The following is a 25926-nucleotide window of genomic DNA, read 5'->3' as shown; positions in this document are numbered from 1 at the left end:
GTAGAAAGATGGGAAGTGGTTACTTAAGGATTTTGTGCCAGAGGAATAAATCATAGCTTTGCCCTTGCAAAATCCAGCAAACTTCAGGAGTGCTAGGAAAATTCCTCAGGAAACTACTGTGGTGTGTAAACTTGGAATAGGGGTTATAAGATTCTCAAACAATTTTGAGTTTTCTATCTGGGTTCATTATCTACATACTATTCTCATTGTTTTTTGATTTCATTGTAGACTTTTTATGAATTACAGTTTTATTTGCTCTCTTCAGACATACTGAAAATTCTCATGTGCTTCTACTGTTGAATTTAGAATGTAAGGCCCAATGAAGTTTCAGCGTCTGTGAACATATATGTCTGATTAAGTTGTGGCCCTCTTTTTCTGCTTACTTCATTCATTAGTTCTCTGGTAGATAATGTTCCCTCGTCATGGTGACTTTATGTTTCTCTAAAGGCTTTCTAAGACCGCTCTGGAAAAATCTTCATTCCCATGTTAGATGTGCTTATAACACTTAATGACTTCCTTAGTCTTGTGTAATTTGGAGTTCCACGGAGTTAGAAGGACCCTTTTAACCTTTCTGTCGTCACATGGTAATGTAGTGCATCCTTTAGTTGATGTTTTGTTTTGACATTCTCCTGGTACTTAAACAGTAGTGGGGTGTATAGCATTTTCACACTAGGGGAGGGCTGGAGTAGGATGACGGGATGACAAAGGACTGGAAGAGGTGACAATGGAACCAGATGAGTCATTTTGACCCTTTGGAAAACTTTGGTCTTTACTCTTAGTGAAACCCAGGTTTGAAGCAGAGATAACGATAGATTGCCAGTGGAATTGTTCTATGGGTGACTGTGCTGAAATCTTTTGGGCATTGTAAGTGAGAGTTGGGTGTAGTTTTTTCTTATTTTTTTCTTCATTGGAATGGATAATTCAGCCCAGCACTCAAGTACAGCTCCACCATTAACCCACCCTTACACATTAAGCCCCATGCAGGCATAGCTTTAGTTCAGGCTAAGGAATAGTGGTGCTTTGGAATAACTAGTAATTTATTTTGGGACAGGATTTTACTGTATGCCTTGGAACTCACTGTGTAGTTCAGTCCTCAAACTCTTGGAGGCCTTGTCTGTCTGTGCTGGGCTTAAAGGTGTGTACTGCTACACCCAGCTTTTGGTTTTATTTTTGAAACAGGATCTTGTAATAGGCCAGGCTGGCCTTGAACTCACAGAACTCCTCCTTGCCTTCTTAGGGCTGGGATTAAAGGCCTGCACTATCATGCCTGGCTCCTAGCTGTTATTCTTTATATATTAAAGATACAACAGAATTTTTTATTGATGGGAAGATGTGGGGGAGGAATTTCATCACATCACAGATATTTTGGCAGGGGCCAGGAAAAATCTGGCAGGAACTATTTGTTGGGAAAATTAGTTCAGTATTGGATATTGTTAGCAAAATGTAAACATGAAGTATATGGTTGGATAAATGAGTCTAGGATCTAACTGACATACAGAGGTATAAAAATGACACTGGGTGAAACCACTGGTTGTACATAGAGAAGAGGTTGGTTGAACTTCTGAGTTGCTGAATTGAGCAGTTGAAAATGAAGAATGGTAACATTTCAGAATGCTCCTGGGGGAAGTTAAGGTGTGAGAAGAGTTGACCACTGGACGCAGCAGCATGGAGGTCACAGATGATCTTGATAGGGACAATTATATTTAGTGACAGAACTAAAAGTCTGATTGGGAGCTATCACTAGGACTTTTTCTGTATAGGACAATGAAGAAATGAGGTTAGATCTAGAAAAGGGGAGGAATAAAGAAAAATCATGAAGATGGGAAAAATAAGAGGTGGGATAATGTACCAGGAAGATGTGTGTGTAGATTGTTCATTATTGTGTATAGGTGAGCATGAGCATATAGCTTGTTCATCAGGAGGCGAATATGAGAATGTAGCTGGGCATTTTCCCTATGCTTCAGTTTTAGAAAAGAAATAGGAAGTGAGGCCATTGGATGTGACATTAAGAGTTGTATTGAAGAGAGTGAAGAATAAAGGTGAGTTCAGTGGAAATCCTAGGGGAGCCAGACTTTTGGGAATGTGAGATACATAAATGTATTTCCCTCATCAAGTACTGTAATAATAACTCGCACTAGAGTTTGACAAAGCTGAGTGATGATTTTCCCCCTTATTTTCTATACTGATTGTCATATTTTCTTTATTTTTAAATAAATAGAAATAAGTTGGGAAGTAACATGTGGGGTGGTTTGCCTGTATGTATATATATGTACACCACATGCATTCCTGGTACTTCTGAAGTCATAAGAGGCCCTTGGAGGTCAGAAGAACATACCAAATTTCCTAGAACTGGATTTACAGGTGGTTGTGAGCAGAAATGGGAGTGCAAGAACAGCAAGTGTCAAATAGTCTTGACAGCTAAAGAAGGGTGCATATATATCTTTCCTTAGAGCAGTGCAGTGATCCTTAACCTTCCTAATACTGTAACCCTTTGATAGAATTTCTTATGTTGTGGTGACCCCAACCATAAAAGTACTTTTGTTGCTGCTTTATAACTGTAATTTTGCTACTGTTATGAATCATACAGTAATAAATATATGTGTTTTCCTATGGTCTAAGGTGACCTCTGTGAAAGGGCTATCAGATACCCAAAGTGATTGTGACTCATAGATTAAAACCACTGACTTGAGTACTGCCTTAGAGTAAGTATATTCATTCCTGCCAGACAGGCCAAGTATGTCTCCTCTCTTTGTTTTAATACCTCAATCTTGAAGTGAAACATGCCGCTGTTGATACAAGTATAAACAGAATGCAAGTGGGAGCCATGGTTAGATCTCTTTTAGTCGGTGTTAGGTGGATAGGCTGTTTCTGTGTCATCCCTTGACTTGTGTGGCCTTTGGAAGGGGACTGGCCCAAGCAGCTCCCTTGTACATGTTTGAGACAAGACTTCCTCTGCTAGATTTACAGGCGGGGGCCTCCAGTGATGAAGAAACGTTTAAAATTTAAATTGTGTGGGAGTGATGGACATATGTGTAACAGTGCCCATGGAGGTCAGAGGACAACTTGGTTTGTTTCTCCTACAGTGTGGGTTCCATGGATTGAACTCAGGTCATCCGGTTTAGCAATAAGCTCCTTCTCCTGTTGAGTCGTCCTGCTAGCCCAGAGAGCCATTCTTGATTGTTTATTCTAAATTGATTGCCCATAGATTTTTAATTTTACCATGTTATAAGTGATAAAGATAGGAGTCTTCACATCTTACCACCAAGTTCATAGTTCTTTTAATGAGGGATCTTCCTCTTTCTGATTCTGATTTATTTGTGATCTTCATTTTCTAGACACTGTGCCATCCTTTCTTGATTTGCTTGATTTCATGGGGTGAGGGACGGCCTGGCAGCAAACCGGTTAATTTTGCCTTTATTGTTTGAAAATGTGTTACTGTCGCTGTCCTACTTGATGAATAGTTTGGGCATATAGGTAAAAAAATTCTCATCCTTTAGATTTTAAAGATGGTTTGCTATTGCTCTTATGACACTGACTTTAATAAGTCTGATGTGTTTCTCTTTGGTTCTGAGATTATGTGCTTTCTCCTATTTATTTATTTATTTATTTTTGTCTTTTGAGGTAGGGTTTGGTTTCTCTGTATCTCTCTGGTTGTCCTGGAGTTTACTGTGTAGACCAGACTGGCCCCGAACTCGCAGAGATCCACCTATGTCTGCCTCCCTGCGTGCTGTATTAAAGGCTTGCACTACCACTGCTCAGTTAATGCACTTTCTCTATATTGTGCCTTGATACAGATCTGTCTTGTCAATTCTTAGGATGGCTGCTTTCAGTTACCCTTGTGAGCTCTTTGAATTTGCAAAATGATAGTCATCCCTTGTTGCCTTCAGGGTATGGATATAGAAGCCCTACTGATACCAAATCATGTTTAAGTTCCTTAATATTTATTATGTTCAACCTGTAGACATCTTCCTGTGTACTGCTTATCTTGGTGACTCCTTATTACTGTGATAAAATGTCCTGACACAGGCAACTGGAAGGAAAAGGGATTTATTTTGGGTTACAGTTTCATAGTGACATTGCTTGTGGTGTTGCCAAAGGCACAGCTGCTAACAAGACTAACCTGTTTACTCTCCTGTCACAGTGCTAGACTGTTTTTAAGTAAACCTTATGTCTCACTGTGAGAATCGGGTTTGAGGTTCTGGGTTTTCTAGTTTCATTTTTTATTGTAGTCCTCAGCAAAAGGGACTTACCTAGTGGCAGTTCATTTGGTAATGTCTGGAGGTACTGTTGATTGTTCCTTCTGAGGAGTGTGGCTGGTGCTCCTGGCACATGTGGATAGTGGTTGGGCCATGCTGCAGCCACATAGAGCAGCTTGTCACAAGACACGATTCTGTGACCCATGATGCCGGCATTGCTGAGTATGAAAAATTTTCTTTGTTGACATTTTTATTCTTGTACTGCTGGCTTTATCCTTTTCAGGTCTAGCTTATTTCAACTTTGCCAACTTTGTCCTGGAGTCCTCCTGTCAACAGTTCTGAACCTAATTGATCCTCCTGAAGGTTCTGTATATAAACACAAAAATCTCGGTCATGAATTCTCTATTTACTATCCAAAGTCTTTTGAAACTAATTTTGTTGATCATGGATCTTCCTGTTTCTTCAGGAAATTTTATGTTGAGACAGTCTTACCAAGTGGTCCTCCAGTGTGTCAGCCTCTGAGTAGCAGAAATCAATCACTTATTCTTCCTCAGAACCTTTTAATTGCTCTTGACCTTGATGTTGTGGGTTGTTAAAATGAAAAAAGGGTGGAGGGGGTTATCTCATGTTAGCCCATGCTGACCTTGTTGAATTTTGATCTGTCCCATCTGACAACTGCTCAGATTACAGTCATAAAATCACTGTGCCCAATTTATGTGGTGCTAGGGATCAAGCTCCAAGGCACACTATCTATGCTAGGTGAGCATTCTACCAATTGGGTTACATCTCTAGCTCCAGATTTAAAACAGAGCAAAACAAACTGAAGTTCTGATAGTAATGTTGGTGTGAATCTGTGAGTGGGAGGGAGTTGGAGGGATGGCTCAGTGGTTAAGAGCACTTGTTCTTCCACTGGACTTGGGTTTTGATTCCCACAGCCATATTACAACTCACAACTGTCTGAAACTCCACACTCTTGTGGCCTCTTTGGCCACAAGTATTGAGGCAAAACACCCACACACTGAAAAAAAAAAAGACCAGCAGTTTTTACTGTGAGCTTGGGGAAGATGGGTTGCAGTGAGCTCGTCAGTGTTATATCTTGGAGAAAATTGCTACCCAGCACTGAATAGAGATAAAAAAAAAATAGGGTACTTTGTTATTTTTTCTCGTGTGTGTGCATGTTTGTATGCCTGTGTGTATGTGTAGTTTTTTTTGTATTCAAAGGATTATGTTGGAATTTATGATTTCTTTCTTCACCTTACTTGTTGAGTGATACTGGTAGCAATACTCTGAATACCTCAAATGACAATGACTGAAAAGGGAGGGAGGAAAAGAACTTAGTTATTTTGGATTTGTTGTTGTTGTTTTTTGTTTTGCTTTGTTTTGGGGGACAAGATCTCACTGTGTGGTCCCTGATTGGCCTAGAACTTTGTAGTCAGAACTGGCCTCGGTTTGGTAGTTTGAATGTAAACCCCCCCCCCCATTAGATCATAGGGGTTGGCGTCATTAGGAGATGAGGCCTTGTTGAAGGAAGTGTATCACTATGGATACAGGCTTTGAGGTCTCAGATGTGCAAGCTTTACTCAGACCACTTCTGTTGTCTGCAAAAGCTGTAGTACTTTCAGCTCCCTCTCCAGCACCATGTCTGCCTTGTTTCCTTTACAGACTAAACCTCTGAACTGTAAGTGAGCCACTACAATTGAATGTTTGTCTTTATAAGAGTTGCTGTGGTCATGGTGTTTGTTCCCAGCAATAGAAACCTTAAGACACAGTCCTCCAAGGGCTGGAATTAAAAGATATATGTCACCAAACGTGGCTTATTCTGTACCTTTTTTTTCTGTCTTTCTTTCTTATCCTCCTCCTTCTTCTTCTTCTTCTTCTTTTTTTTTTTTTTTTTTCAAAAAAGGGTTTCTCTGTAGCTTTGGAGCCTGTCCTGGAACTAGCTCTTGTAGACCAGACTGGCCTCGAACTCACAGAGATCCTCCTGCCTCTGCCTCCTGAGTGCTGGGGTTAAAGGTGTGCGCCACCACTGCCTGTCTTATTCTGTATTTTTAATGGTAAAAAAAAAGACTTCCTAGTCCATATAAGCATTATAATGTGGAAATTATGAGGCATTTTTATAATGTCTGTGTTTGTGTTTAAAGTAATTGTAAGGGTAATTATTAATGTTTTCTGACTTTTTTCTTTTATAGGATTCAGTGGTCCCAATTTAAAGGTTATTTTATTTTCAAACTGGAGAAAGTGATGGATGATTTCAGAACTTCGGCTCCTGAACCAAGAGGTCCTCCCAATCCTAATGTTGAATATATTCCCTTTGATGAAATGAAGGAAAGAATACTGAAAATTGTCACTGGATTTAATGGGTATGCACTTAATAATATTTTAAAGGTTTAATTTTAACATTATAGATGTTATTTTTTTAAGTTTTGCTATGTCTGGTTAATAATTAACTCCTGTATCTCTAGTGCTTGCCTGCCTCCCCCCCCCCCCCCCGCAAGGTTTCTCTGTGTAACAGCTCTGGCTGTCATGTAACTCCTTTAGTAGACCAGGCTGACCTTGAACTCACAGAGATTTACCTGCTTCTGCTTTCTGAGTTCTGGGATTAAAGGCGTGAGCTACCGTCGCCCGCCTTGCTATACTTGCCAATTTTTGGCTTGTAGTTATTTTTAAATGTTTATAGTCTTCGTTAAAAAAAGTTGAATTGGTTTTATGAGTTTCAGGGGTATTCGTACTTTATACATGCATTTATTAAGGTAGCAGCAACATTCATTTATCAGAAAATATTTTTTTTGTTTTTGATATTTGTTGAAGACTTAATTGTATATGTAAGAGGTTTTATATATTTTAGAGTTTGAACCTGCCTTTCCCCCAGTAACTAAACATTCTTAATCTCTTGTAAATCATTGAAAATACCAGGAACACTAAATAAATGTGTTACTTTAAAAATGTTGCTGTGCTTCCTATTAGTCATTAAGTTCTAATTTAGAACTTTATATTTACTGAAGGAGTGATGCGTTTGTGAAATTGACTTGTTGAATATTGCATTTGGCACTAGGAATGAGACAGCATTATGAAATACAGTGAATTGGGTTTCTAGTAATAAGATTCCTGTTTAATGGTAGGTGTTAAGTGAAGAGGGTGTTTTGGTTTTTCGAGACAGGGTTTTACTGCTTTGTAGCCTGTCCTGTCCTGGAACTAGCTTTTGTAGACCACTCTGGCCTTGAACTCACAGAGATCCACCTTCTTCTGCTTAGAGTGCTAGGATTAGATTAAAGGCCTGTGCCACCACCATCGAGCCGAGTGAAGAGGTTTTTTAATTGTATGTTTTTTTGTTGTTTTGTTTTTTTAATGTGTATTAGCGTTTTGCCTGCATGTACGTCTGTGAGGGTGTTGGATCTTAATTACAGACAGTTGTGAGCTGCCATTGAACCTTGGTCCTCTGGAAGGGTAGTCAGTGCTCTTAACTGCTGAGCCATCCCTCTAGCCCTAATTGTATGCTTTTATGCCATAAACCATATTCTTTGGGGGGGGTGCTGCAGTTTGAGACAGGGTCTTACTATGTAGCCCTGGCTGGCCTTGAATGCAGAGATCCCCTGCCTCTTGGTTCCTGTTGGTGTTAAATGTGTGCACCACCATTCTCAACGTATTATTCTCATTTTAAGCTTAGGAATTTGCCTACAATAATCAGAAGTTTATGCTCTGGCATTAGGTCTGTTACTGAAACTTTTGTCTGGGAAGATACTTTGTTGTCCCGTTAGTTATTTAACCATATGCTTGTTCTTTATGAGTTTAGTTGAGGCTTCTTTATTTCGTTTTGTTTTTCGAGACAGGATTTCTCTTTGTACCTTTGGAGCCTTTCCTGGAACTCACTCTATAGACTAGATTGGCCTCAAATTCACAGAGATCCACCTGTGTCTGCCTCCCAGGTGCTAGGATTAAAGGTATATGCCACCACCACCCAGCAAGGGCTCTTTAAAAGCACATATGGGAAAGAAGCCACGTGTTATATGTTGCATAAAATTTATTTATGAACTGGATGTATGCAACATAAACAGATTTCCTTTGTAGAATACTTGTATATAGTATACACATACACAGAGTAGATATTCCAAATGTATAGAAGTTAAAATGATTTATACCACTGCATATTAAATATTGAGCTAATTTATAAATTAGTAAGAACAAATATTCATAATTAATTCTACTAGACTAGATATCAGATAAGTAGGTTATTAGATAAAGTTAGTATTTATAATTTCTTAACCTGCTAAAACGTGTGTTCATCTCCTTTAAATGATTTGAACAGTCATTAAATGTCTAAGCACACTTAAACATAATTGCTCTTAAGGTGTTTTTCATCTTTGAGCCATAAGTATTTCAATTCCAGTTCAGAATGGCTGTTTGGATTATTTACTCTAATTAGGCAGAATTGAAATTTAATTAGTGATACATTATGTATTCTCATTTTATATCTTCCTTTTTGCTCTATTATTATATATGCTGATTTGAAACATGACAGTCTTTGTTTTCAAGTTCTGAATAAAGATTTTGTTGGCTTTTTATCATACTTTTTTTTTAAATCATACTTTTTGCTTTCCATTAAGTTTTTTTTTTTTAATTACATTTTGTGTGTAGTATGTGTCACATGCTCATCTGTGCAGTGCCCGTGGTAACCATACGTTCTGTCATACTGCCTTCTTCCATTGCTTCCTGGCCCTGGAGTTCATTAATTGACTAGATTGGCTAGCCAGTGTTCGAGTCCCAGGGATACACTTGTCTCTGCCTCCCAGCATTTGGGATACAGATGTGTGTTGTTTTATCCAAGCTTTTATAAGGATGCTAGGCATTTAGATTCAGGTCTTTGTGCTGGGGTACAGCAAACGCTTTATGAGTTATCTCCCCAGCTCTGTTCACCAGTTGAGGGTCTTCTCATTAGTATACTCATCTCATTTTCATTCAATATTTATGTATGTATGTATGTATGTATGTATGTATGTATGTATGTATGTATGTATTGTTTTCTGAGACAGGGTTTCTCTGTAGCTTTGGAGCCTGGCCTGAAATCCCCTCTGTAGACCAGGCTGCCCTTGAACTCACAAAGATCTGCTTTTCTCTGTTTCCTGAGTGCTGGGATAAAATGTGTGTGCCACCACCACCCTGCATAGATTTTTTTGTTGTTTTTAAGTGAAGTTGTACACAGTGCATTGAGCCATGCTTGTTTGTAGTGTGTATTGTACAAACCATCTTTTGTTGATAAGAGCATATCATACTTGAACAGGTTGTTAACCATTTTTCTCTTTCTGTGAGTGTGTGTACGCACGCACGCGTGCTTGCATGTGTGTGTGTTGCTGGAGATTGAATTGAAGCCTTGCAAATTCTAAGTCTGCACTTTACCACTCAGCTACATCCTAGCCCTATTACAAAACCCTCTGTAATAACTATAGCTACTGTAGTTTTGTATTACTGTGTATGGTTTTCAGGGTTTTGTGTACATCTCTTTGGTCTACATTTGAGGTTCCAGCTTGTACTTTTGTAAAAGAAAATGGCATTTTTTTTTATGTCAGTAGCCCCCTTTTTAAATTGCTTTTTGCTTTTCTTGTGTTTTTGCCAACTTTTTTTTCTTTTATGTATGGGTATTTTGTCTGCATGTGTGTCTGTACACTACGTGCATGCATAGTGTCTGTCCTTAAAAGCCAGGGTAAGGCATCAGATCCCCTAGGACTGGAGTTAATGGTTGTTTATGTGCTGCCATGTATGTGCTTGAAATTAGACTCAGGTCATCTGCAAGAGTAGCAGCCAGTGCTCTTAACTCCTGAGCCATTTCTCCATCCTTGTTCTGTTTGTTTTATTGCTTTTCTGTGCTTTTAGTTTAGTTTTTATTTATTTTTTGGTTTTTTGAGACAGGGTTTCTCTGTTACAGTCCTGGCTGTCCTTGGTGGACCGGGCTAGCCTTGAACTCATTGAGATTTTCTTGCCCCTCCTCCCAAGTGCTGGGATTAAAGGCGTGCGCCGCCACCACCCAGCATTGTGCTTTTTAAAGGCAGTAAGTCGAATGCTCTGTAGTATCTTAACACAGAATTATTTTCTAAATTATTTTAATAAGTTCTGAGTATGTATTTTTTTGCTCTTTGAAGGGTGAAGGGTCTGGATAGTGCCAGTTCAACTTCTTTGTTCAGTGATTAGTATATGTGTTGTTTTCTGCAATAGGGTCTTAGCATTGTTTTGCGGAGAGCAACCAATGGCCTGGCTGTTTGGGGGTGTCCATGGGGCTTCTTTAGCCAACAACTTGATTAGATGTAACCTATCCCTAGAATTGGAGACTTCATTTGGTGTCGAGAGATGTCTAATTGGGGCTTTTTTCTCCCCCATTGTTTTGTGATTTCATTTAGAGTTACATATATGTGTATATTTTAAGCTTCTATTTTATGGGTTTTCATAGAACCCCTCAAATGGCTCTTTTAAGTTTTTATCTCTTTCCATATTTTCCTTTCTTACCTTTCCTCTCTTCCCTCCCTGTTTGTTTCATTTTGGTTTTTTGTTTGCTCTTTGAATTGCAAGGTGTCCACTCACTTTTTCATTTTCTTTAAATTAAAATAATATTTTTTACTTGTTTTGGGGTGTTTTTTGATTTCATTTGTGTGTGTGATTTGTGTTTTGGTTTTTTGATTATCTGAACGGTTAGGTTCTAGGGATAACTGACTTAAACGAGGCTATAAAAGACTGAGGAAGACATCTAATCGGATAGGTTTTCAGATGTGCACTGAGAACCTGGGTGGTGGTTTTTGTGTGTGTGCTGCACATGTGCATCACTTCTGTAAAAGAGCATTTATTTAGTTTTTATCCTTTGTGGATTACATATAGCTTTAAAATAGGCTTGTTTGCTTTATCATTAATTCTGGTTTTCATGTGACCGAGAGGGTTCTTTTTGTTTTTGTTCTAAAGATTAGATTATGTGAAAAGTGTTTTTCTGCATGTATGTATCTTCACCTGGCGCCTATGGAGATTTGAAGAGGGTCTGATTCCCTGGAATTGGAGTTAACAGATGGTTTTGAACCGTCATGTGGGTGTTGGACCAAACCCAGGTCTTTTGCAAGAGCAGCAAGTGCTGTTAACTGCTGAGCCATCTCTAGCCCATTGAATCTATTTGTTAAAATGTGCTTATATTCTTCTCTCCCCTTTTCCAGAGTATAATTAGTTGAGACTTGGTATATCATCTGGTACTTATTCTTCCTTACACTATTTCCTTACTTTGCTTTGTGATGATAGGAAGAAGTAGCTTTGAGGTCATTGTGGTCTACAAAAATGAGACCTTGTCTTCTTTTTTAAAAAAGTGAGATTTAAGCCAGGCCCTTGGGAGGCAGAGACAGGTGGATCTCCTTGAATTCAGGTGAGCCTAGTCTACAGAGTGAGTTCCAGAGGCCCCAAAGCTATGGAGAACAAAAACAAAACAAACAAACAAAAAAAGTCTGCTTTAAATGTAGTTTATCTAGTAAGAACTACTGTGATTTCCATCAGATATGTGTGCTACATACATTGCTGTAGGGTAGACTATTGTATGAAAATGAAGGCCCTGTGATATTCTATGTGAATCTGAGACTTTGCAGTTCTCTTCATAAGCTGCATTAAGTAGATTTTAATGGAAAACACTGATACCCAAAGACTCACTCCATGTGGTTTTTTTCTCAGCATCTGTCACATCTAATGCTTACAGCATTACACCGAGCTGTAATTCTGATGATTGCTAACTGCTCTGAGCCAAAACCCTTCTTTAAAGAAATTCTTTTTATGTATGGTTGTTTTACCTGCATTCATGTCTTTATGTACCCCATGTGCCTGGTTCCCATGGAGACCAGATGATGGTCTTGGATCGGGTCCTGGGAATCAAACCTGAGTCCTGGAAGAGCAGCCAGTGCTCTTAACTGTTGAACCATCTTTCTGGTTTCTTCAAAACTCTTTGATTACTATTCCAAGATTTTTACTCTTTTGTATTTGCTGTGATTAAAGGAAAACTACATTCTGGTAAAAAGTGTTTGGTATAGTTAACTTCAATATTCTTACCAAAATAATATAAGTTTGACTAAATTTATAGGTTCTCTTTAAAGTGGTAAGGGAGCAGAGTCATATTTAAAATACTTTAAGCCGGGTGGTGGCGGCGCACGCCTTTAATCCCAGCACTTGGGAGGCAGAGGCAGGCGGATCTCTGTGAGTTCGAGACCAGCCTGGTCTACAAGAGCTAGTTCCAGGACAGGCTCCAAAACCACAGAGAAACCCTGTCTCGAAAAACCAAAAAATAAAAAAAAATACTTTAGTGTTAGACTAATTTGTCATACTTGATCTCAGTAACAAAGTCGTTTATGATATTTAGTAAAATGTTTGGGTGCATTAGAATGCTTGAAGAAACATCTTGTTTGTAAATAAACGGACAAGCATTATTGTGTTACCTCTGGTAAAGTGCAAATTGAGCAGTCAGAATTTAGAATATTGCACTAAATTTTTTCCGGAATGAGTTTTGACACATTGTTTTCGGTGTTCCTTGGTATTGCTTTAAGTGACTCCTGAATTTATTCTTTGTGGCTTGACACAGGGTGACTCTCTCCATAAAGCTTTCACTGTGAAGCACAGCTCCTAGCTTCTTACACTTATGACCTCAACTATAAAATTATTCTTTTGCAGTATCCCTTTTACTATTCAACGACTATGTGAATTGCTAACAGATCCAAGAAGAAATTATACAGGAACAGACAAATTTCTCAGAGGAGTAGAAAAGGTATGTATTCTATCACAAGAATTGTTTCATAGACTGTTTACTGGATTGTTTTCTAAATTACATTCAATGTTTCAGAGAGAAATTTATAGGCAGGGCCAGAAAAAAGGCCCAAGAGGCCCCAGACAGCCATTATTTTTATTTTTTTTTAATATTTATTTATTTATTATGTATACAATATTCTGTCCATATGTGTGCCTGCAGGCCAGGCTTCATTACAAATGGCTGTGAGCTACCATGTGGTTGCTGGGAATTGAACTCAGGACCTTTGGAAGAGCAGGCAATGCTCTTAACCACTGAGCCATCTCTCCAGCCCCAGACAGCCATTATTTTAAATTTCAGGGAAGCTGCTTTGCCAATTTCATTTTTCCATTAAAATATTTAAATTAACTAATTTATTATTTTTGGTTTTTTTTTTTCCTGCTGCCAGTACTGGGAGAGATCTTATCCTTATCTTTACCCTTTCATTTGGTCACATGTGATAAGAAAAAAAGTGAGAAAAAGAAGAAAATCACAGAGGAAAAGAGGAGAAAGAGAAGCAGGAGAGACACTAATTGCAGGTGACAGAAAGAAATAGAGGAAAGGCAGGTGACTTGCTTGTCCAGCTTTGGCTCTATAGTCCTATGAGCCAAAATGCGTACTTAGGGACATGGTATTTTACAGGAAAAGGGAAGAAGGGGTAAGCTGAGAGAGGTCAGGTCATGGTGTTAATTTCTTTCCTGTACAAAGACAGTCTCTTGAGGACAGAGGCCTGCCTCTTGTAAGGTAATGTCATAGTCCAGATGAGAGAGCTTCCTCCAAGGGAAATTGGAAATTTGTTCCTGAGACAGGGTTTCTCTGTGCAGCCCTGGCTGGTTTGGAACTCATTCTGTAGACCAGGCAGACCTCAAACCTAGAGATCTGCCTCTGCCTCATGAGTGTTGGAATTTAAGGCTTGTGCCACCACTTCCTGGCTTTTGCTTTTATTTGCAAACATTCTGTTGTTGTTGTTGTTGTTGTTAAGCATTTAGAAACAAAACAACAAGAACCCACTAGAAAGATGTTAGCAGTACGTTGTAAATGTCACTGGAATTCAGAGGCACACGACCTTATAAACCTGTGTGTAAAAACGTGTTAGTGATATGTTGAGTAGAAAGATCTAATCCACATTGTCGTTGGTGGGGTACTGCTACTAAAGAAAGAACATTCTGGAGAATGAAGTAATACACAAAAGTGTCAAAAGTTTACATGATCAAAATGTTAAATCACCGCTAGACAAGTAATTGGATCAACTATATTTGGACAGATGGCGAATTCTTAGGGTAGTTTATCCCTAAAGCATAGTAAATATTACAATTTTTTTGTTTTAAAATCACTCTGTTTACTCTGGGAACAGAGTTCAAGACCATTAACTGGAATTTTTGGTATAGTTCTTGGGTCTTATATTTTGTTGATCCTTTATGTTGTCTGTTTAGTGAGATTCAGAAGGGAAGGAAGCTGCAGGGTTCATCAGTACTGCAACTTAAGGACCCTTGGACCCTTAGTAATTGTGTTTTGGAAGTTTTTGATGGACAGACAGGTTATCACTGCCTGCGTTTGCCAGCTCAGTGCTGTGAGCAAGGGATTTAAACAAAATGTTTTCTCTGGAATTGGAGTGACCTTCCTTAAAAGTACTCTTGTATAATTTCCAAAGAATGGGTTTGGTCTCTCCTTGGGTTGAATTTTGCTTTATAGATACACTTGGACTAAATATTTAATTTCAAAATGGTTCTAGAAGAGAGAATGGGGATTTGGCACATACAAGCCATCACATTTCAGTTCATTGTCATGCTTGTAATGAATTTCAGCTTTGAAAGATAGAGACAGGGAATCCACAGAGCAAGCTGGCTATCCAGCTCTGGGTTTAACTGATTCTGTCTTACTGAATGAGGTGTAAGAGATTCCGATCAGGGCTGGAGAGATGGCTGTTCTTCCAGAAGTCCTGAGTTCAATTCCCATGGTGTCACACAACCATCTGTAATGAGATCTGGTGCCCTCTTCTGTCCTGCAGATGTACACGCAGGCAGAATACTGTATACACAAGAAATGAATAAATAAATCTTTTTTTGAAAAAAAGCATTTGGGTCCTGCATATGTAAGTGCTTACATGCACAGGAAAATGGAAAACAGGCCCTACTTTTACATATACGCCAGTGCCTGGGTTCCATTATGGTTTAAAAAAAAAAGAGTGAGAAGAAATTAAAAGTGAACCAACATTCTCACCACAGTATAGCTTGGTGAGTTTCTAGGAATTGTAATACCATTTATCAGATTTAAATTATCAGAACTATTGGAATTAAGAAAAGAAAACACTTCAGGCTCTCATGGTAGTACAGGCCATTAATCTTAGCATTTGGGAATCAGAGGCAAGTTCTTCTCTTGAGTTCTTGGCCAGCCTGGTCTACATAGTGAGTTCCAGACCAGCCAGGGCTTTAAAGGAAGGAGGTCGGGTGGGGAGTGGACGTAGGGGTCAGACCCTTTGAGGTGGCTCAGCTCATCAAATCACCTATCTCCCAGGCCTGATCCTGAGACCCGTGTGGTGGAGGGTTCCTCTGACTTGAACTCAAGACACACAGACATACAGGATAAATATTAAAGCAAGCCAGTGAGCGTGCAGTCAGATCCTCCTGAAGTCTTACTGCTCTTAGTTTTTTTTGTTGTTTTGTTTTGTTTTTATCCAGTTGCTTTCAGTTGGAATAAATGGACGCTTAACCCGTGTGGGTGATTGTGTGAGTTTCAAACAGGTTACTAACAGTTGTGTTGCTGTGCCTTTCTCTCACTCAAGTCATCATTTTTTGTTATTTCAGAATGTGATGGTTGTTAGCTGTGTTTGTCCTTCTTCAGAGTAAGTATACAATGTTTTTCTGCTTTTGATATCAGTTACTATATTCTAATTGTTTCACCATTTTGGTAAAGTAGTACATTTATTTTATATGTACCTAAACATACTTCTATACATTATGAAATCTGCCACCTGGTCCCTGAGGTAGAAAGTTGCCAGAATGCTGTGCAAGTGTTTCCAGTAGAGAGATGTGGACTAGAGGTGGGTTAACTGCTGAATTATGGCCACCTAGATGCTTTTCCAGGGCTGCCAGTTAGTTTTGGAATAAGATACTTTGGTGGTTCTTCAGGATGGACAAGTATTGCTGCTGGTTGTCAGGATTTCTAGACTAAATTAAAGATTTGGTTCCAGGCATCTGTACAGGCATGGCACTATTACCATTTAGACCATGTATATTATTCTTTGTTATGTGTGGATGTCATGGAAATTGCACGAGAGCCCATGCATGCACTCACGCGCACACACAGTACCCTCGGGTGTGTGAAGGGTGGGGAAAAGGAGGATCTGATGACTTAATCCTAAGTGCCATTTATTTCTTAGACAGTTTTGTTTTTAGAATTTTTAACTTTTTCTTGCTAAATCAGATAGTGAGATAATCCTTTGCTTCTTGGTTAAATGTGATGCTGAATTGATTTCCTTTTGAATTTAATGTTTTGCTTTTTTGATGAATATGAATATTTGAAGAACATTCCAAGATGTTCGAAAGCACGTGTCACTAATAGTTTTTCCCCATACTTGTGTGTATGTGCATGCTAATTTCCCCATTATCTGTGTTTGAATTTGACAGCCCTGTTACAAAACGGCTTTAAAAAAACAAAGACAAAAAAACACAGGTTCTTCTTTTAAATGTGTTATTTTGCTTCCTATCTGTGTTTTTGCCTGGATGTAATGTATACCTTGTACATGCCATGGAGCTCAGAAAGGGGCATCAGTTCTTTGGAATTGGATTTACGGATGCTTGTGAGCCAATGTTTAAGTGCTGGGAACAGAATCCAGGTCTTGGAAGAGCAGCCTGTGGTCTTAGCTGTTAAGCCATCTCCCCAGTCCTGCACTCAGATTAGTCCAACGAAGTCTTTCTTTTCTTTTCCTTTCTTTTTCTTTCCTTTTCTTTTCCCCAAGACAGGGTTTTTTCTGTAGCTTTGGAGCCTGTCCTGGAACTAGCTCTTGTAGACCAGGCTGGTCTCGAACTCACAGAGATCTGCCTGCCTCTACCTCCTGAGTGCTGGGATTAAAGGCGTGCGCCACCACCACCTGGCAAGAAATATTTCTTCTATTTTGAGACAGGATTTCACTCTTGACTCTGGCTGGCCTAGAACTTGCTGGGTTGTCAGTGCTGGCCTTGAACACACAGATCTCTACTTGCCTCTGCCTCCCAGTGTTGGGGTTAAAGTCATGTGCCACCATGCCCAGCTGAAGTGTTCTCTTTTATTACAGGAAGAACAGTTCTAATAGCTTAAACCGAATGAATGGTGTAATGTTTCCTGGAAACTCACCAAACTATACTGACAGGTGAGAATATTGTGGTTTGTTTTTTGTAAACCATCCAGAATGTTCCAAGTTTCTTGGTAGTGCTTGAGGTAGCAGGCTCAGTATACTTTTTTTTTAATTGAACATTTTATGGGGAAGATACAAGATTTATCTTGTAGGTTCTACCAGACTACATTTGCTAATTAGGACAAGACTTTGAAAACCAGAAGTAGTGCACATACTTTGGAACCGGTGATGTGTATAGAGGTATATAATTTTTCCAAAAGTGGAAAATAATGTTTGTTTATCTCATTATAGGTCTAATATTAATGGACCTGGAACACCAAGGCCACTTAATCGACCAAAGCTTTCTTTGTCAACCTCCTTGACAACAAATGGTTTGCCTGAGAGTGCAGATAGCAAAGAGTCAGACCTGCATTCAAATGAAGAGAAAGCCCACAGGTTTGTGTTTTATATTTAAAGAGACAGGAAGAAGCGTGTAGAAATTTAACGATGGTTGCTGTTATTTTAGCACTATTTACTATTTACAAGGTATATGGACCTTTTATGTCTTGGGTTCCGTCTCTGGATTTGGTAGATTCAACCAGTAAAGATCAAAAGTAATCGAGAAAAAGGTTGCTTTTGTACTGATTAGGTATCACCATTGTCCCCTGTGCCCATGGTGTTTACATGCCTTGGGTGTTATGTCACCTAGCAGTGGGAGGCTCTGTGCACATCCTGTGCTTTTCATAACGTGCAGCTTGAGGTCTTCGGATCTTCGTGTCCCACAGGTCCTGGAACACTGTTTACTGTTCTGAGGGACAGAACAGGCCTTAATGTGGCTGTAGGAGCTATGACATCTCTTCAGCCCAGATGATGGTGAATGTTAGACAAGCTTTTCTAGAATTTCCTAGAAAGGTAGAACTTGTCAAGTAGGTCCCAGTGGGAACATCCATAAACCTGTTCAGATTGCTTTAGGGTTGTTCTTCTGTTTTTTCTCAGCACCGGTACTTCCATTTAATTTGACAGCACAGTTTAAGTATTTCAATTTACAGATGAGAATGTAGATTACAAGGAAAATAATTTTATTAATAACACTTTAAAAACCATTGGCAGTGATTCTCCAGCTTCCGAATCAGAAGTTTCTTCACTGAGCCCTGTTAAAAATAAATATCCAGATGATGATACTGTGGAAGCCGAGGAGCATGAGGTGAAAAGGCTACGGTTTGACAAAGAAGGTGACGTCCGAGAGACAGCTAGCCAGACGGTGTCCAGTGAAGGCTCAGTTAGAGCAGAGGAAGCTGAAACAGCATCTTCCCCTCCGGAGAAAGACAGAGAAAATCGCAGCAGGCAACATTGTACAGAAGACGATGAGGACGAGGAGGAAGAGGAGGAGGAAGGTGAGAGGAGAGAGTCCCCGATTCATCCATCCATCCATCCATCCATCCATCCATCCATCCATCCATCCATCCATCCATCCATCCAAGATTTCTGTCTCTTCCCCGCCACCGCCTCCCATATCCCCCCCCTCCCCCAATCAACTCCCCCTCTTTTATCAGCCTGAAGAGCAGACCAGGCTCCCTGCCCTGTGAGAAGTCCAAGGACCTCCCACCTCCTTCCAGGTCTAGTAAGGTGAACATCCAAACAGCCTAGGCTCCCACAAAGCCAGTATGTGCAGTGATACTGGGCTCTTGTACCACCTATGTGTTACTAAGTTTGAGAAGTTACAAGCCGTAGATAACTGATTTTATAAAACAACTGCATGTAATTTGAAAGTAAATTTTAACTATAACATTTGCTTATTTCTAGAATCTTTTATGACACCACGAGAAATGGTCCCAGAAAGAAAAAATCAAGAAAGAGAATCTGATGACGCTTTAGCTGTGAATGAAGAGCTTTCAGAGGAGGATACTCACATGGAAGACTCTGACGGGTCTGCAGCTCAGAGAGATCCTCGCTCAGAACGGAGTGACAGTGCAGGGGCTGTGAGTAGTGGTTCTGACTGCCTTGAGACAGAAGAGTCAGGAGGGTCCACTTCCAGGAAAACGGGAGAAAGTGTCTCTGTGTCATCCATGGAGAGTGACGAAACCACAGACGTCACAGACGAACCAATGGAACAAGACTTAACTACTTAGAAACACTTAGAGGCAGTATTTTACATACAGTTCTGGTTTTACACTGTAGAGAACTTTTAAGTAATAAATGGACCTTTAGTTTTACAAGAGAAACAGGCTGTAAAATAAAGAACCTTAAGAATAAACCCTGACAGTTGTGCGTGGAAGAGCTGTGAATACTGGCTCCTCTGGGTCCTGCTTATTGCTGATTTTCTTGTTTTTGTTGGGTTTTTGTTTGTTTTTTTTCCTGGTGTACTCAAATCAGTGGTTTGTGTATAGATTTTTTTTTTTAATTTAGAATTAAAGTTTTTAAACTGGAAGATAATTATAATTTTGAAAACTTTAAAGATGATCACATTTGGTTTATACATGCGCAAGGAAGATTTTGTCTTGTCTCTAGCGGTTTCCATATTTCAGTCATAGTTTGAACATGTTAACATGTGAATTATAGGGTTTCATGTGGTTTCAGATTTTATTGTTCAACTGTACAATGGGACTTTAAGTCATATATACATATATAGATTATTCTAAGGGGGATGTTATATTTTTCTGTTTCTATAAGAGATGAATACAGTGGATACTTTTTTATTGGTAATGACTGAGTTCACTTCTTTAAGAAGACATTTTCTTTTCTTCTGAGTAATTGAGATAAAATCTGGCCCCTGGAAAACCCTGGGAATCTTTAAGTCTGAAATACCAGGTTAAACACATTCCAAGAGATCTGTGCAAACTAAAATTCTTTTGTATACTTCTATGGTGCCTGGAAAAAAAAAAGACTTGGTTATGTATGAGAAAATGTGCTTTATCTTGGGAGTTGTGTAGGAGCATTAGCTCACCATTTGGTTGAACGAGTGCTTAGGAGTCTGACAGGAAACCATCTCAAAAGAGCCCACAGGTCCTGTAACGTTTCACTTGCTTTTCTGAACATTGTGAACATTACACCTTTCTTTCTAAATTACCTTATATGCACACGGCACTGGTGTGAAACAGCACTGTACTGGAAGAATTCTTGGATTATTTCAGTAATGTACCTGAGCTAAAATGACGAGAGCTTTAGGGATACACAGAAACCACCATGATTTGTATAACATTTTGAAGTGAATTAATATTTTTGAACATGCTTCTTCGACAGCCAGTGTTCTATTTTTCAGATCAACACAAAGCACAATGGTTACTACTCTAAACTCACTATTTTCAAAGTCACGTATTTAAAGTCATGCAAGCTGCAACTCCCTGTCAAAATTACTGGCTGCCAAATTTATACCTGTTTCTTCAGCTGTACCTTTTGATATTTAGAATTTTTAAATTTCTGTAAAGTAGATTTTGTAGACTGTAATGTGTTCACTGCCTTTGTGAAGCGGTATAATTGTATAATTTCGTGTGTAAACTGAATGCTTGGGCTTTCAATACAGTATTCATATAAAGCAATAAATATTAATGTTATGAAATATTCGAGTACATTTTTATCAAAATACTAAAGAACCCTTTTTTAGTTTCAGACACCTGAGGTACACAGATGGACTTGTAGTAGATGCAAACAATTTCTCACACTGTATCATAAGCTTTGGGGATTTGGAGGGAAACCACGACGTTTGCATTTTGACTACTTAGACATTACTATGCCTAAAAATAAAGATATTTGGCTCAGTTTGTTCATAGAGTAATATACTACTGACTGACAGCCTACAAGTTCACAACAGTTAGACGATATATTTATGGATCTGTAATAAAATTGAATGTTGATTTAATTGTACCCAAAAGGGGTAAAAAGTCAAGTGTAATTTTTAAAAAATTGGCAAAAATGTTAAAATGAAGCAAATTTTGAATGTGACATTTATGTGTAGTGACCTGTTACTCTATTTTGTTGAGGGATTGCCAGTAAGAGCATATTTTAAATATTTTAGGTTTAGAAACTTTGAGATTTTTTCCTTAGGGTATTTATGAGATTGTTGTCAATAAACCTGTTCTCTAAGCACCTGTGACCTTTGATAGTCTTTCTTTGTGGTGCCACGGACCATTTGTAAACAAATCAGTTTGCTGCTGGTTAAAAGTTGAAGATTTAGCATCATGAGTGGAGGTCTGTGGTTTTATTTGTAAACTTGCAATTGCTATCTTTGCAAGGGAAAATGTATTTCTTTATTAAATAAAGTACAATAATGGTAAATGTACCAAAATCACATCACTCAATTCTATGAGAGGTCTGCATTTTAACCTATAGTTTAATAGTTTTAATATTTATTAGCGATGCCTATGTTGATCATAGATGAAAGTTGTTGCTGTTTATACAGATTCATGTAGGATACTGGTGGAGGGTCTCGGGCAGCTGCAGTACTCAGTACATTGGGAAGCCATTCAGCAGGCTGCAGATGCATTGCCCCTTGGAAGCCCATTTTCACAAGTGTTAGGTGCAAAGAAAGCATCAGTTCTAACATGAACTGAGTCATTTGTATGTTCAAAAGGCAAGTTTTAGGCATATTTCCTTGATATACCCAGCAGAGTCCTATGGGAAGATCCAGGAGCATCAAGGCTTTGATGACTGAAGTAGCTGGCCCTCTGATAATTGAAGGACTTCTTAATCCATTTCTCCATTCCCAACCTTGACAGTAATTGGGTGATGTCAATGAGGAAACAGTATACATGTGACTTGTTTTTGCCTTTTTCCCCTTTTAAGAAGTGAACATTTTTGAAAAATGTCTTTTCAGTTCTGAGAATGTGGCAAAACAGGAGTAGTCAAAATACATTTTGAGTTTTGATTAAACTCACTTACTGCTTGTCACAACTACAGCCTTTCCCACATGTGGCCAGGGCAATGGAATTAGTCAGGGAGCTATACCCTGGCTTGGGAAAGCTGTCCCAGAAGTCTGGATCAAAGTCTGGCTTGCCTGTTAGAGCATTGAGGTTCCAGTGTTTTATTTTGCAGTGTAGATAGGCATGTATTTATGCATTTGTAAAATCAACTTTCAAATAATGTATGTAATGTACTAGTTTACTTAATGGTACTTGGGCAGAGCCTAAAGCTGCTGCAATGGTTGAATGTGAAAACTGTACTGAGGACGGAAATGTACCTGCAGAGCCAAAGCAAATTATTTTCAGTAGTGTTTCAAATTGTCTTCTGAGCAGGAGTTTCGGAGATCTATTGGTTTTGACAAAAATGAAGGTCAGTTCTTGAGTTTTATGCTAACCATAAGATGAATGGATGCAAAAACACCTTGTAATTTCATATGGAATTATGAAAATTAGCTTGACTGGGTTATTGGCCTAACAAGGATGCTAGTATGTATTGGCTAGAATACATATATTTCACATTTAAAAATTAATCCGGACACCAGAATTCTCCTTTATTTCAACTTGAAGCCTAGATCACTTTGCCAAATAAATGTATTATTTTCATAATGCAATAAAATGTAAAATAGAAGAATGTCTTCGTGTGTGGAATTACTTTATTTACTATCCTAGCACCCCTGCCTCTTCCGCATTTTTCCTCAGTTGAGAGGATGCACAGGGTAAGAGCTTAATGCATGTCTTAAGTACCTGAGCTTGAGGGTGCCAGCAGGAGAAAACAGAGTTGCATGGACAGCGGGGTCTTGTCAGGTCTGCAGATTCTGTTGGCATGATTTGCCATTAGTCTGCATGCATTGATCTGCATGTTGATATCATGTGAGAAACCCTACCTTGAGGCACCTGTATGGTAAGTGTGATTGTCTGGAAAGGGGGGTTACAGTTCCTTTGTTTTGTGGCTTTATATGTGCAGGTAGGATGAGTGATTCAGGATTACTAGTCACTAAAATTTAGCTGCTAAATGCAGCCAATACAGATAGAGTTGAGTGTACTACCAGGACCGGGCTTCTCTGGCTATTTTTCTGGATAAGGTGTAGATAGTGAAACAGGCTTTAGTTTAGAGTTTATGGTCTTTGGGTTCATCACTACTCAGAAATTAGTAAAGTATATTTTTGAGTGTTTGTTATTCAATTTAATCCTGGATTTGATTCTCAACACCCACGTGGTAGTTGTCTGTAACTGTATTCCCAAGGTATCTGACTTCCTCTTTTGGCCTCCTTGGGTACTGCAGGCATGTGGTGGAGAGATGTTCTCACAGACAAAAACATCTAGGCACATAAAAAGGCAGAATTTAAATAATTGGATTTCTGGTGATGAGGTCAGGCAACCCTGTCCTGCCCAGGTTTCCAGATGTGTGGTGTGGATTTTGTGCCTCTCTCATCCTCCAGTTCTGAACAGCAAACACCCCAAAGTGGGAAAAGATCACTTACACCCAGCAAAAGCACAAATTAGGGCACTGTTTCTGCCCACTGCTCTTGTCTCCACATCACTCACACCCTTCCCCTTCAGCTAGTGCCCTTTCCCATGGAGTGCAGCACCATTGGAAAGGATATCTGATTCCTTGGGTTTGAATCCTAACTGCCACTTGTTGCAAAACAAGAGGACAATCTGTTAGGAACCACAACAGGCTCTGGTAGGTGTTAGTTGCTTACATGCACACGAGGTCAGGCCCCAGTACTGTGCAGCTTTGTCCTGTGTCCACAGATAAAGTTGCATCTTTGCAAACACAAGGCACTCAGCATAGTGAATGTGGCTCACACGTTGAGACCACCCCCCCCCCCCCCCGTTTACCAAGCAGATCTTTGTGAAGCTTCTGAATTGATAAGCTGCCTCCCCTATCTTATTAGCTTTAGCTTTCTCATATACACGGTGTCCTATAAGTGGCTTTGTTTTATTTCAACTTGCCAGTTGAAGCAGCTTAATAGTTCAAACCAGTCCTCTCATTTCCTGGAAAACTGAACAAGCTAGTAAACTTAAATTACTTAAAAAATGGTTAGGCAGGGTGTGGTAGTTATCGCTGGGTCTGTGGTGGAGGAGGGAAGGACTAAATGATAAACCCATGTTCTATTTCAAGTCATAAACACCTGTATTTAAGTGTATATGTCCTTGAAGACGGTCGCTTAAATGCCACGCTAGCTCAGAATTGAGTATAATAGATATATATTTATTTAGGGATAGACCCACAGATTTCAGTCCTCTACCCAACCTGGGAACTGTAAAGGAATCCCGCAGCCCAGAGAGTCCAGATGCGCCTTTACATTAGCATTTATAGAATGGGAGGCCACGCCCAAGTGGGCGGGTACTTAAAGGCTACTGTCTGTAGGATTTCCTACATCCTTGTCCTAGTTAGTTTGCTTCTCTATTGCTATGATGAAACACTAATCCTAGCACTTGGGAGGCAGAGGCAGGCGGATCTCCGTTAGTTTCGAGGCCAGCCTGGTCTATAAGAACTAGTTCCTGTACAGGCTCTCACACACAAAAAACCCAACTAGTTAAAAGTAGCATGTGGGAGGGGAGGGTTTATTCTGTTTACAGGTAACAGTCCATCATCAAGGGAAGCCAAGGAGGAACTGAAGCAGAGAACGGGAAGGAACACTGCTGACTGGCTCCTGCTGCCCCAGCCTGTTCAGCCAAATAGGGATGGCATTGCCCACAGTGAGCCAGACTCTCCTCATCAATTAGCAATTTCTAAAAATACTCCAGATTTGTTTGCAGGCCGGTGCAATGGAGATAATTCTTTAGTTAGGGATCACTTCCGCAGGATGTCAAGTTGATAAGACTAGCCATCACAATAAGAATAGTCGCTGCCTGCTGAAGATGGCCACTTGCCTTCATGACACTCTTGCAAACACCTCCAGCTCGTCACCATCCCTAGCTCACCACATTGGTCTTTGTTAGCTTGACAGTCCAGTCTCTCCTTAGGACTCCCTGTCCTTTCTCCACCTCCTGCGGTGGTTTGGCTTCTGGGGGTTGGGTGGGGGGGTGTGACACTATAGTGAAGGAAACCAGCTGTGCTTGTTTGTGGGTTCTGCAAACCCATGCCTGCTGCTTGTTACAAAAACAGCTTCATTTGCACAAAGACAAGACCTGCTTTGCCTGTGGCACTGTGCCTCTCTGCTGCCGTTTGTGGCTCTTGGAAACTGTTCTAATTCTTGTTTCTGTGGGGAATCTTCTTGAAGACATGGTCTGGTGAGTCTCAGAGGCGGTCAGGACATGCTCCACTAGCGAGAGTGACCACACCTTGGCTAGAGCGGCTCCAGTGTGAGCATTGGGCTTCCTCTGGGTGATAGCAGCCACAAGATCAAGAGAGGTGTCTGGATTTCTGAATTGAGGCGTGGGACTCAGACTTCTCTGGAAGAGCTGTCGATCAGTGTGAAACACACTGGTTTGTTGCTAACTCCATCCTGAGGGACTTAGGATATGCCCCGCTGAACATGCAGCAGTTAGTGGAAGCCGAAGGAGATCAGATCTATGTGAAATGGCTACAAGTGCTTGAACCTCACTGGCGAAGTAGAGCAGTAGGGAGGGTGTCCTTTCGTGTGCTGCTTCTGAATTGGTGCCAGAGCAAAGTGTGTGATCGTCCTCCACCGAGGGCCTCAGCTTCCAAAACAACAAAACAAAAAACCCAGCGAAACACGTATTTTTTTTATAAACAAATATACTTACTTATTAACATTCTGCTTCTGAGAG

General features: G+C 39.7%; 1 protein-coding gene across 1 annotated transcript in view; it reads left to right on the top strand.

Moving 5' to 3' along the window:
• Window positions 1-22816, top strand: part of Ppp4r2 (protein phosphatase 4 regulatory subunit 2) — a 39960-nt gene extending 17144 nt beyond the window's left edge. The window contains exons 3-9 of the mRNA XM_075983336.1: window positions 6386-6556; window positions 12867-12960; window positions 15783-15820; window positions 17252-17326; window positions 17603-17746; window positions 18401-18684; window positions 19094-22816. Coding sequence (XP_075839451.1) covers window positions 6386-6556; window positions 12867-12960; window positions 15783-15820; window positions 17252-17326; window positions 17603-17746; window positions 18401-18684; window positions 19094-19419 — 1132 coding nt within the window. The 3' untranslated portion in view covers window positions 19420-22816. The remainder of the gene's footprint in view (window positions 1-6385; window positions 6557-12866; window positions 12961-15782; window positions 15821-17251; window positions 17327-17602; window positions 17747-18400; window positions 18685-19093) is intronic.
• Window positions 22817-25926: the final 3110 nt, after the last annotated feature.

This window comes from Microtus pennsylvanicus, chromosome 8 (assembly GCF_037038515.1).
Source record: "Microtus pennsylvanicus isolate mMicPen1 chromosome 8, mMicPen1.hap1, whole genome shotgun sequence".
Taxonomy (NCBI): domain Eukaryota; kingdom Metazoa; phylum Chordata; class Mammalia; order Rodentia; family Cricetidae; genus Microtus; species Microtus pennsylvanicus.
This window is presented reverse-complemented; position numbering and strand designations above follow the sequence as displayed.